Genomic DNA, 12,999 nt, shown 5'->3' with positions numbered 1-12,999 from the left:
ATTCCGATGGTTTTTATTTTTTTTCGTAGGAAATTAAATTACTTTTTAAAATGTAATTTTAACAAAAGGTATTATATAACCAATTAGTTATCTGTATGTTGTCTAGATAGCCTGATAGATACATAACTAATAAATAGATAACAAAATCCCATCTGCTATCGTAAGTACGTTTATCAATTCCATCTCTCAGGTGCTCTTGTGAATTTATGTAGGGATATCTTTAGTATAACATTAGTATAAGCACATAGATATGAAATCGTTGGTAGTTTTTTTTTTACTGGAAAATATCATTTTGAAACATCTTTCTTTTTACATTAGTTTTATATTCAATTATTGTAATACTTTAAGGCATTCAACTTTTACGAAATTTATTCATGTATCATTTACGATATCCATGATTACAGGATGCAGGATGTACTTCGAGGGTGTGCTTGGGCAGTCAGGTCTATCAGTACAACTTGAAACCAGTACAAAGGAGCAAAGAAGACCTTCTTAAGCACGCCAAAGACTTTCTTGATCAGTACTTTTCCTCAATTAGAAGGTAAGTGCAACGAGTGGTAGTTCCTGGTGATTATTTAGTATATTAATACGTTTTACGAATACAGGTGTACTTGGTTATACATTAGGGGACCGCGGTGGCACCGTGGTAAGGTACGATACTACTAATTCCAAGGACCTAGCTTCGAATCCGGCTGCGCAGAATATTTGTTTCTGTTACATTGTAACCTTGAGTCAACCCTGTGGGTTCTGGAGCCCTCCAACCTTATAAATTGGGTAACCTTAATTGGGTGAAAATCTGGCAGTTGAGCGTGATTATGACTAAGTCACCTCCTTGTACAACCATTGGTCTAGTAAAAGTACTTCCTTATAAAGTACTGAACCCCTGACCCTCTATAGGTTGTAGCAGAACAGATTTTAATTTTTTGGTTATACATTTATACAGTGATTAAGTCTTTAAAGATTCTAATGTTGTAGAGTTGAAATGTTCACATGGGATGATTTCTGTAAATGTAACCAGTAATTCCAATTTATTTCTTGGTAATACTACACCGAATTTATTTGAATTCTCTTACTATCTTTCCAGATAGATTTACGACATTGAGTAATATCGGTCTGAATGAGAGAATGATAAAATGGAGGTAGAAACTATAGTGACTGTAACAGATAGTGGTAGTGATATTAAATTCATCGAATCAGTAGCAATGATCAGTATTCTTGAGTAGTATCGCCTTGTTCCCTGTTTTTCTTACTTTATCGTTCTGTAGCTGTTCCGCATAGAGAAATACTCTTCGGTTATTGATGATTGCAGCAATATCTTAGGAATGTAACCCGTTACTATTGATAAGTAACTGTTACTATTAAATGTACGATTTATTCTCATGATTTTAAATATGTTTCTTCAAAGATATATTAGATTAGAGTGAATATTCAGGTTTGATCAAGAACGAAAATTTATTTACTTAGTTATTAGTCATCTAATAGTTTCCAGGATATTTGCCAAAAATAAATTTATATAATGTTGATTTTTATTTGCAATACAAAAAAAGCTAAAGTGATTACGAGCGATGTTTTTTAAGAGACACTTAAAAGAAGTAAAATTAAAATGCTGAGATAAAATATGGAAATTTATTTATTTTTCCTGATTTCACTATATTAAAAAAAAATATATATATATGTTCGTTCTCCAACTTCTCCTGTTCAAATTCCAACATTAATTTCGTTTTATATTGGTTCTCAATGATGCAATTTTCTTTATTATGCAATTATCTCCTCACATAATACTAATGTTTTTGAACCTACCTTAATCATCGATATTCATTAAATTGTATTTCTTTGCTGGCTAATTGCCCATATCTTATATCTTTAAAAACAAAAATATATATTAAATTAATATCATAACAGTTCCAATCAATCATTTTGAAATGAGTAAGCTATTTATTAATAACATGAAAATAATTTTTATAGGCTGTCTCCTTGAAAAGGGCCGAAACGTTGGAAGTTTTTTTAAATAAAAAGTTGAGAGTAAAAGTGGATCATTGAAGTTTGCGTTGATACTTTCACTATATTGAAAAAAATAATACAGTCTGGAATATAGAATAAATAGAAATTACAGTCATACAATTTGAACAACAATTATTACAATTAAATAAACAGTTGTATTATTTGTAAAATAAGAGACAATTATTTATTCTGTTACTGTAGCTGTGAGTCAATCCTGTGGGTTTAGGAGGGGGGGAGAAGGCCTATAAAGTGGGAACCCTTAATTGAGAAAAAATCGTGATTCAGATGAAATCACTTCCTTGCACAACCGTTGGTCTAGTAACAGTATATTTGCCAAAGTGAATCCACAAAATATTAATTTTTCTTTATTTATAAAAAAAAATGTTGGTTTTAGAAGACTTATCTCAGGAAATACAAAGTTAATAAAATAATGAACCTACGAAAACTAAAGAAAAACTAGTTGACCAAAGAACTCTCCTAGGCAAGTTGGTACTTCTTATAAATGTTTTATTAACCACGATAAATAACTTTAAAAATATTTTAGAGTTTCATTTTATCGACCACCATTTTGTTCATATTTCTTATTGTTTAAAATCGATAACATAATCTTTTTCCTTTTTATTTTTGAAAAAATAAATTGAAGATAGTGACAAAAAAAAATTCAATTTGTACGCCTAGATTTTTCTAGATTTATTGAATCTAATTAAGATTCAAACTCCGTCTTTGTAGGAATTAGTATCAACCAAAAACATTAAGGACATACTTTAACAATACTTTAAAGAAGTCCATTATATTAAATTGAGGTCAGTGTTGGGCAAAAAGTAATTACTATTATATTTTATTTTAATTAGTTATGCCAATTACTTTTTGTTCAACTCGTAATTGTGGTTGCGGAGCGCATAGTTATTTATGATTTAGTCTCAATTAGAAATCAAAATTAAATGAAATTATAATTTTATTTAAGAAATTTTACATTATAGTGGTAATTTTATTTGAAATTATTTTTTACCCAACAGTGGTTGTGATATATACCAGGAAAAAAAGTTTATTAATTAGAAAACCGGTCAAAATTTCGTAATACAAATGTTTTAAAAAACATTATAAATTAGATATCTTCAAATTATAAAAAAAAAAAAAAAAACCTAATCATTTATTTTTATCATAGTCAATCATTTTCTTCTGGAGATAGTCTCATACAAAAAAGGTTGGCCTAAACTCAACATGATGGGGAATAATTCACAAACATTTTTAAATTAGGTTCGGATGTAGAGGAAGTGTAATTCTGCCGGAATTAAAAGAAAAATAAAATAATTCAAAAAATAATCTATTCTAGCAGATAATATAAAATAATATTTTTTTTCAATTATCTATATACTATAAACTATAACATCAGTAATATCTAAAACAAAAACAAAAAATAGCAATATCATTTGATGTCTGGGCACAAAAACGGGAGATGTGATATTCGATTTATTTATCAAATTTACGGGCATAGAGGTTGAAAAGATGAATTTATTCAACCGAAATAAAGAGGTTAATACCATCCCGAAATTTATTTTTTGGGCCTATTTTTTTGTTGTATACATATCCCATCTTAATAGACAATATAATCCTGAAGTAATCTAAAAGTCTTTTAATAAATATTATTTCTCTTATTTCAATTATACGAAAATTTAATGATATAAATAAAATATAGTAATTAAATGTATGACATTTCATTGGCTAACGGTTGAGGGTAAAACTGATTTGAGAGGACTATATAAAATCTAATTAGTTACAAATGTTATTATAAAAGTTTGATTTGAGATTTCAAATAAACGTAAACCTCCCTAAGTAGGAGTACTTTTAAAAACACCGATAAAATTCAATATGTCCTATCTTGGTGATAACTGTTCGATTCCGATGGTTTTTATTTTTTTTTCGTAGGAAATTAAATTACTTCTTAAAATGTAATTTTAACAAAAGGTATTAGTTCCATTGATTTTTCAATAGTGAAACCTCAAATTTTGAGGCAATTAAATTTTTTTCACAAAAGTTGATAATTAAAAACAATGAACAAAAAAAAAAGAAAAAAGTTGATTAAACAATATAAACCGATTAATCATTTTTTAAAAATGTATTTATTTATATTAACTATTGTATTAAAAATATATACTATCAGTAAATTTGATGTGTTACATTGTAATGGCATGGTACAGACATGTAGACAATTTACCCCTTGATAGAACTCCAATAACATTTCTAGAGGAAAAGATCTCGAGTCCATTTTCTTTTTAGACGCCTAGAAACATTATCAGTTTTTGAGGGAGAAGCCAGGTTAGAACAAGTGGGTTTGGATGGTAGGGAAGTTTATCGTAGAAGGATTGGTATCTGGTTCTGGCCTAAACAGGAACATATGGAACCTTGAGTTCCTGACGGATGTCTTAATTTGGGACAAAGTAAGGAGCATAACGGATTTTGGATTGTAAGTTTAGACCGTTTCTCTAGTAAGTGCTGTAATAGTCAGAATCGATGAGCAGTCTCCTGCTTTACAGTCTTGTATGAGGATTCCAAGTCAGTCTTTGCTGAGATGTAGTCCTAGGTAACAGATCTGTTCTACAGGAATATGCGGGGTATTATTTTAGTATTTTATTATTATATTATTATTTTATCCTATTTCTTAAAATGATCTGATTAACAAATAGATCTCTTTCTTTTCAACAATATAGTCCAAATACATTGTAAATTGAATTGCATTACTACTTACAAAATCTCTGTTGCTACCCATCAACATTTATCTCCTTTTTTAATTAAATCTTTTTTTTTTTGGAGTTATCGAAGTGCCTTAACAAATATTATTAGTGACCTTAGGAGAAATTTATCATTCTATAAAATGCTAGTTTTATATTTAAAATCAACCTCACTCCCTCTCGATTAAAGATTAAAATAAATAATCTTACAGAATGAATATAGCTAAATATATATTTTTTTCCCCACTTCATTCATTACTTTATATTCATTCACTACAAGTATTTACTTTAAACTTTCTATATATCCTTTATCTGGTTGTTATCTTGTTTTCTTGTTTTAAGCCCTGATGAAGGCTAGAATTTTTGGCGGAAACGTTAGCACTGATAAATAATTTTTTTAACTTATTTGTGTTATTCTCTGACCGCAACCCCCAACCATCTTCTCCGCATCAATAAGATATTTATTTATTTAACCTTTAATTTATTATTCACTCAGGGCGGATTGACTGAAACGTCGAACATGTGATCTGATTTAATAAAGAAGTATTCAGACTTTTTGGATATCTTTTGCTATTATTGATAAATGTTCTATTGATATAATTTAAAAATGGTAATGGGCAGAGGTTGCACAGAACCCGCAATACGGAGCTCTACAGTTGGGTTCTATAAAACATTTCTTATCGACCTTGCATCTAATTATTAATAAATATTTTCTGATTGTATTTTTTACAATTTTTATCTTCTTTAATTGACACATTACTTTGTCAGATACTACCAAGATATCGCGAAATCTATTGATCTTGTCAATTGGACGATTTGAAATTGAGGTTGGTTCAGTGTCAAGTCGGATATCCTCGGAATTTGCATACTGACTACTGCCTTTAATCTCAGTCGAGAGCGGCTATCTCTCAGTAATCAAAGACCCACTGCCTTCCTATTGGACCTTGTTTACTGTTATCAATTCTAAATAGTCACAGTGGCGGTAAATGCTTCGTTTACAGTCATCACATACAACATTGTTGGAATTCTTGTTGAAGCTAAAGTTGATTGAAGTTTTATATATGTTCTTACATTTATTCATCAGCCATTTCAGTAATGGTATAATTTATGAATTAGAACACATTATTATATCCCGTAAAAGAATCACTCGCTATTACCAGTAATATTTCAAGTTATTCGAACATTTACTCTCATTTTCAGATATTAGTTTTCAACCTGAAAAAAAAAATAGATATAAATGGAATTCTTTCATAGTTTATGTTTATCCAATTTTTATTACTACGGATAATTATTTCATTAAAAACAAAATTTAGAATACTAGAGACTCACTACCAGTGATGGGGCGAGAGGGATGCGCTGGGATCTTTTGAGCTCTGGTCTACCCCTCACACGTGGGGGATAGAGTGGACTCAGGGATCCTCAGGTCGATTGTGTAAATATTGTATATTAGAGTGTAAATGTGACTAGAGACTATATTATTTTATCATTATGTTATTTTATTTTTCATACAGATAGTTTGATTATGTTCATTTTTTTTATTCTTCTGTTTGTATATATTTTAAGAGAGTTTGTTTTTTTTTAAATTTTATTTTAGTATGTATGAGATCATTCATCACTATTACCTATTGCCCACAACTATGTGGCATACTGTAATATCTATCAATAAATAAAAAGTATTAGTAAAAAAAAAAAAAATAAGACTAGAAAATCTGTTTAGAAGAAGCCATTTAAAAAAATTCGGCATATTAGTATTTATTGACTATTTCAATAAACTGATATTAATTACAATTTAATTGTGCACTAATATACTAGTTTAATCATAATTGTTTGAGCCGTTTTGTGGAAAATTGTAAAAAAAAAAAAAAGTGTAGCACCAATAGTATAAGTGGAATTATTTTTTTTTCCAAAAAGTTACTGTTAGAACCAAGACGTAATCCTACCATAAGTATACACAATTATATGGAATCAAGGAACATTAAAATTCTGATATAAAATTTTTCACGATCGTAATACTTAACTAAATATTTGTTTGCCATTTACACGTATAAAGTATAAATAATTAAGATCTAATGATATTTTTTGCATTCACCTAATTTCATTTTTATAAAACAAACTTATATTAAACTTCACCCGCTTTATTATATTATACACAGAAAGTAGATTGTTGACAATAAAATACGTGCCCGCAGTGTGTGGAATTGATAATTTAGCTGGAAAAAACTTATAAGAAATTATTTAAAAAAAAAAAAAAATTTTTGTTTTTAATTATTTTGTATGCAACACCACATTGAAAGTTAACACTTATGAACTATATCCATCGCTCTGTGTTTTATCGCCAAATACAGAGCATTGTTTAGTGGTTGTAGATAATTTATGTTCTGCAAATGGCAAGACTTCCTGTTTAAACAGAAGACAAGATTAATAACTTGTTGTTTTCACTAGGACAGGCAGAAATAACTTCAGCATCTGTTGCTTCTTATTGTTCTAATTCTATCGTTACACTTTAAATACGTGATTTTAAAAAAATGGAACAAACTTTTTAATAATTTTAATTAGTTTCTTTAGTTATACATTTATTAATAGATTAGTACAAATTTATTTATTAATATTTTTATGTTTTTCAATTTTCTCCTTCCTAGCAAATCATTTCAATGGGTGATTAATAAATGTATGGATAACAATCACAGTAAAAGAAGTTCCTAGCCATTTGAACTAAAAACAAAAAAGTTATAAATAAAATCTATTTATATAATAAAAGCTATTTATAAACAACAATTTAGGTAATTATTTCTACTTTTTATTCGTTGTTTTCTAGTGTTGTATATATATATATATATATATATCGATAATTATTATATATTTTGAAAGAGGCTAAATTTTAAAGTAATATTTCCATATTTTGAGTTATTTTTTTTGATAAGATGCATATTAACTGAAATTCAGTAATTAATTATTTAAACGTATGTTAGTACTTTTTATATCTAAAATAACTAAAAATTATTCCTTTTTTTAATAGGTATGATATTTATTTTTTCTTACTTTAGTTTACAAGTTTATACTCTGTATTTTGTTTCGTTAAAATACAAAATCTTTTTTACTCTTTGTATTTTACCTTCAAAGAAGAAGCTGCAAAAATGTATTATTGTTATTATGGTCTTATTGCTGCATATACAAATTTTTTTAAGAACCCATTATTTTTATTAGTACTTTTTACTAGATATTTTTACAATTAATTATGTTTTTCTTATTGTGATTTCTTTTATAATATTTATAAGATACCATCATTCCATTTGATAATTAATCTAAAGAAAATTATATACCGCCCGGTTATTAAATTATATTCTAATACCCTATTTCAAGCTTTCAATTTTTTTTACACAGGATATACATACATTTTTTTCCCAAAATCGTGCGATCAAAAATATGTATACTTATCGATAAAGTCCTTTGATTATTATTTAAAAATATTTTTCCTAACGTAACTTTTCAATAGAACGCATAAGTCTGTGAGATTCAGAATTATGAATTTAGCGGGACGTTAATCTGAAAGTCTATATCTGAGTTTTACCATTGTAAAACATTCTACATTTAAAATGTTTTGATCAGGTGCAAGGCACATTCGAGCTCATTAAAAAAACTGAGTAACTGCATAAATAAAATCTAAGGTTAGATTTCATGGAAAGCAGAAGTAGAGGCTGTGAAGTTACGTGTATCTGACCCTTTGACTGGCCTTGTGTTTTTCAAGAGACTTCGAGCTATGTTTATTTCTTTTGTTATTAATGTCTATTCCTAGAAGAAATTTATAAATAGCAAGGAATTTCCTGATGATAATATTTTTAGGCGTGAATGAAAAGGCTAACCACAGGCCGATGAGGTACACAACTTTTAACTGATCAGAAGGAATCTAGATTTCAGGTAATAAATAACAGATTAGAATAACAGATGGCCTCTTAGCATAGTGGCGCCCTCTATTAATAACAACCCAATCCAAAACGAAAATAGGAGTACTTTTTCTGAAAACTAAATTTGGATTTTCGAAAAATCATCGTCAACAACATACCTCAACACGAGCTCACGTCCTATTTATATGTCGTGTGTTTTATACTTGACCAAATCAAAAAGTTGAATTTATAAAGTGTATCACAAAATTTATTCCAAATAAAATTATTATTCAATATCATGAATCACGAATACTCGCAAGTAGTAAGCTATAGCTGTGTAGACTTAGGGTTCTAAAATAGTTTGTTCAGCCCCAGACTAATTTCGTTTCTCATTATGGTGTCTACCCCTTTTCTGTCAAGGGAACATAATAGTGATATTTTAAATGTATATTTCAGTGGACCTGTTTAATCCCAATAATATATTAATTCATTAATTGACGTTCCTTGAAAATCATAAATTTTTAAAAATGTATGAAATCATAAAAATAAATTAATAATATAATTAAAAGAAGACTTAAGATAGTTAAATCGAGCAATTTTCAAATAGAGACAAAAATTGAAAAACGGCGTGAAACCTGCCACTCCTGCCTTACTTAAATTCGAAATATAAACTTATAAGAAGTGTGTTGGTAAATGTACTATATGTCACAATCTTTCTAGAGGAGATCATAATACAACAAATATTAGAAGGCAATCCTTCCCGGCATACCCGCCACACTAAAAACTCTTTTTAGCGACAGTCCTTCGTATCAGTTTAGAAACATTTACTTAAAACGGGGAGTGGAGATAGGTTAAATCAAGGCATATTTAAAAGTGTTGTTAAATCTACTAGACTAGATTTTAAAAATTATTGTTATGATTGAATATACAAATATGCAATTTAATTTTTTAATTAAATTTGGAAGTGAGCCGTGTTTTAATACTGGCCGCAGCTATGAAGAATATCCACTGCTTGTAACAATAAAGGTGCTAAAACATTGCAGCAATTGTCGCAGCCACTGCCTTGGTGTAGACTGTATAATAGTAGCAGGCATGTACTTTACTGGCACTACTGTCACCCTAGATCTGTGTGATAGTTGGTAATATATGTAGCAGCAGTGAAGCTAAAGGACACAGACAATGAATTGTCACACCTTATACACTTTACCTATTGTAATGGTGATTTGGCAGGCAAACATTGTTCTCATCCATTGTCACGTTTCAATTATTTCTGTACTTGAACTTAATTCTATTCAAAGTGTTTAACTTTTTAAGAATGATGGAGATTTCGCATGAACTGTAATAATCATTTTTCCAACTGACTGTCAACAGGTTTTATGATTTCTTTCAACACGTGTACAGTACTGTCGTGTACACGTGTACACTGTCACACTACCTCTCTGACAGTGCTATCACGGTAGGAAATTGTCACTCTGTAACGAGCCTTTAGCATTTTTACCACACACTAACATATATATTAATCTGATTATAATTTATAAAATATATATTTTAGACATAGTTATGACAGCAGTATATAACTGTAATTAACGGTAAATTATAATAAAATTGTTATAAGAAAATGCTAATAACAAGCTGTTGAGCGAAAGTTCCACTAAATTAGTTATAATTAACAATAGATCAAATCAAAGAAGATGTTGGTGCAGAAATCGACAAAATATAGAGAGGAAAATATTGTACCGATGTGCCTGTAGTTGTTGCTTCTATTTAATTAAATATATTGTGTAAGAGTTCCTTAAAATTCTTAACGGGCTTATTATCTTTCGAGTATTTTTAGTTATCTACTGCTAATTCCAAGGACCTCGAATCCGGCTGTGGCAGATTATTATTTATTCTGTTACTGTAGCCCACAAGTCAACCCTGTGGGTTTGAGGGTCCTTCGTGGCCCACCCAACCTCATGAAGTTGAAACCATGAATTGGGGAAAAATCTGGTGATAATGAACAAATCGGCTTCTTGCACAGCCGTTGTTCACGAAACAGTACTTCCTAACAAAATGCCGAATCTATTTCTATGTGATAACAAAAAAAAAATCAATATATTAATGACGCTGTTGAGAGAGAAGCGCTGTGATATCTTGGAGCCTTGCTTTGCCATACACAAGACTAAATGAAAATATTGTATATAGGTCCGAATGTGTATTTATTTTATTGTCACTTAAATTTAATTTTCTTTATATTGTATAAAATTGTTTTATAATTATTTGATTAGTTTTACTTTATTATGTTTTATATTTCAATTTATACATATGATTTTTGCTTTTATTAGCTTAATATCGTTGTATTAATTCTCTTCAATTAAATAAAATATAGGTTATGAAAATTGAAAATAAAAAAACGTTTTGCTTTTAAAAGAAATTAAAATGAGTACCTCTTTTTAGAGACGTATCGAACGAATTCTTGAAGTCAGAAACAATAATATAGTCACCTTACAAAACGATGGTTGAAACACGATATCTCCAAGAATGATTTGTTGATTTTGTTTTTAATAAATTAGTATTTCTGATTAAATACCTATAAAAGCTTGAGTCGTGTTGTTTCATCGGATTAATTACGTAAAGACAGTTGCAAGCGCGTTGGTTTCTATCAATATCTTTGTTGGTCTGTGGATGATTAATGGCGTTTCAGTTTCTACTTTTGGTCTGTATTTGACAAGTTAAACACTAATTTTTTGCTAGGAGTACACTTGTTATTAATTGGACCAATTAAAATACGATTAAGAAAATGTTTCTCGCTTTATCCTTGCTCTATCCTAAAGGATTGTTCCTAGAATCGAATAAATTTCCTTTCATTAATAAATTCCTTCCCTTTTATTTCCAGCTTGTAAGGAAAGATACCCAGTATCCATCTTAGTAACAGACTTTTCCCTCTGAGGGCAATATTCCCGTCGGAACCTTGAAATTCCAATCTGGATTCTGGAAACTAGAAAATTTCCTTGAATATTTAAAGAGCGAATTTACTTCCTTTGTGAGTTTGAGAGGTATTTCTTCAAGTTTCTTCGGAACGATGTTTCGCCATGTCCAATGCTACATAGCTCACTTTTAGAAATATATTCAGGCCTTTTCGGCTTCCTAAGGACGTAGTGGTATTTGGAATAGAGAGGAGGACGAATAGAAGAGATATAGGAAAAAATTTAAAAGATTCTTATTTAAGTTTTTAAGTGGAAAAGTATTGGAAAGCCTTAGGGGAAAGATTGGAGAGAATGGATACGGAAATAGTGGCCAATTTATCGGGTTTTGAGGAACATTCATTTTTTTTTCTTCCGATAAATTCAATTTTATGTTGAGGTACCGTTTTAAGACACTATTTTACTCTCTTGGACATTTAATGGTGAAGGATAATTGACCCATGCTTGCTAAAAAAGGTCTGTCAATCCACATGAAGTGGTCATCAAAAATTCATTTCATTTTTAACCCCACCGTAGTTTACTTTATTGAGTCTTATTATTTTACATTTTTCTCATATTTTTAGTTATTTTGTAGCCCTAATTAAGCCCTCCAAAGTGGAGCGACACGTCCGCAAATAAATAGTTAACTTTATTTTGTTGTTTTCTGACAACAACCCGTTGCCATCTTATTCACATTCAGTTATGGTAAATCATTTATTTATATATATACATTTGTTTTGGTGGGTCTTGAGGATCAATCAATGATTACTTTGTAATAATACATTTTTTGGCGACATTTCGGAACAATATTGTTTGCATAGTCATGCCCTACAATGAGAAAAACATAGATTGTTTAGTACATACACTCTCTTCAAATAATTATCACAAAAAATTCTTAACTGTAGTGTGTTCTACCTTATGATGCTAACTTGTTTAAGTTATCAATATATATATGTATAAATTAATTTGGTTGCTTGTATACTATATTAATTATTTTTAATTGAAGAAGTTTATCGGGGGGTGCGGTCAGCAAAGAACAACATAAATAAACAAAACAATATTTATTTATTTTATGCCGACGTTTCGACCTGAGTTTCAGGTCTTCATCAGGGATAGTGGCGTGTAAAGGGGACGGGAAGCAGCTAACTGACCACTGACGTGTCAATTATTTTTTACGTTAATTCTTCCATGATCCAAGCAGGATTACTTTCTACTTTGACCATTTATAAATTTTAGGGCTAAATTTAAATAATTGAATCAAGGTATTTCCGGTTTCTTTAAAGTTTAAAAACTCAAAATCATTTAATGTGATTTTTTAATGGTAATGTGATATAATGTAAACAATTTGCCTTTGGTATATTTAATTTATATAAATGTTCGAAAATTGGATACATAGAAGCATGCATGAAATTATTTGTTCACTTATTAATATTTTCAAGCAAAAAA

General features: G+C 29.3%; 1 protein-coding gene across 1 annotated transcript in view; it reads left to right on the top strand.

Moving 5' to 3' along the window:
• Nos (Nitric oxide synthase) overlaps window positions 1–12,999 on the top strand; it is a gene marked incomplete in the record, with an annotated part of 116,843 nt that overhangs the window by 56,389 nt on the left and 47,455 nt on the right. Inside the window, 1 exon segment of the mRNA XM_067045864.1 lies at window positions 405–541. Coding sequence (XP_066901965.1) covers window positions 405–541 — 137 coding nt within the window.

This window comes from Halyomorpha halys, unplaced genomic scaffold, assembly GCF_000696795.3.
Source record: "Halyomorpha halys isolate HHAL.00 unplaced genomic scaffold, Hhal_1.1 Scaffold10.1, whole genome shotgun sequence".
Lineage (NCBI taxonomy): Eukaryota > Metazoa > Arthropoda > Insecta > Hemiptera > Pentatomidae > Halyomorpha > Halyomorpha halys.
The sequence above is the reverse complement of the archived record's forward strand: the minus strand, read 5'-3'. Positions and strand labels throughout refer to the sequence as shown.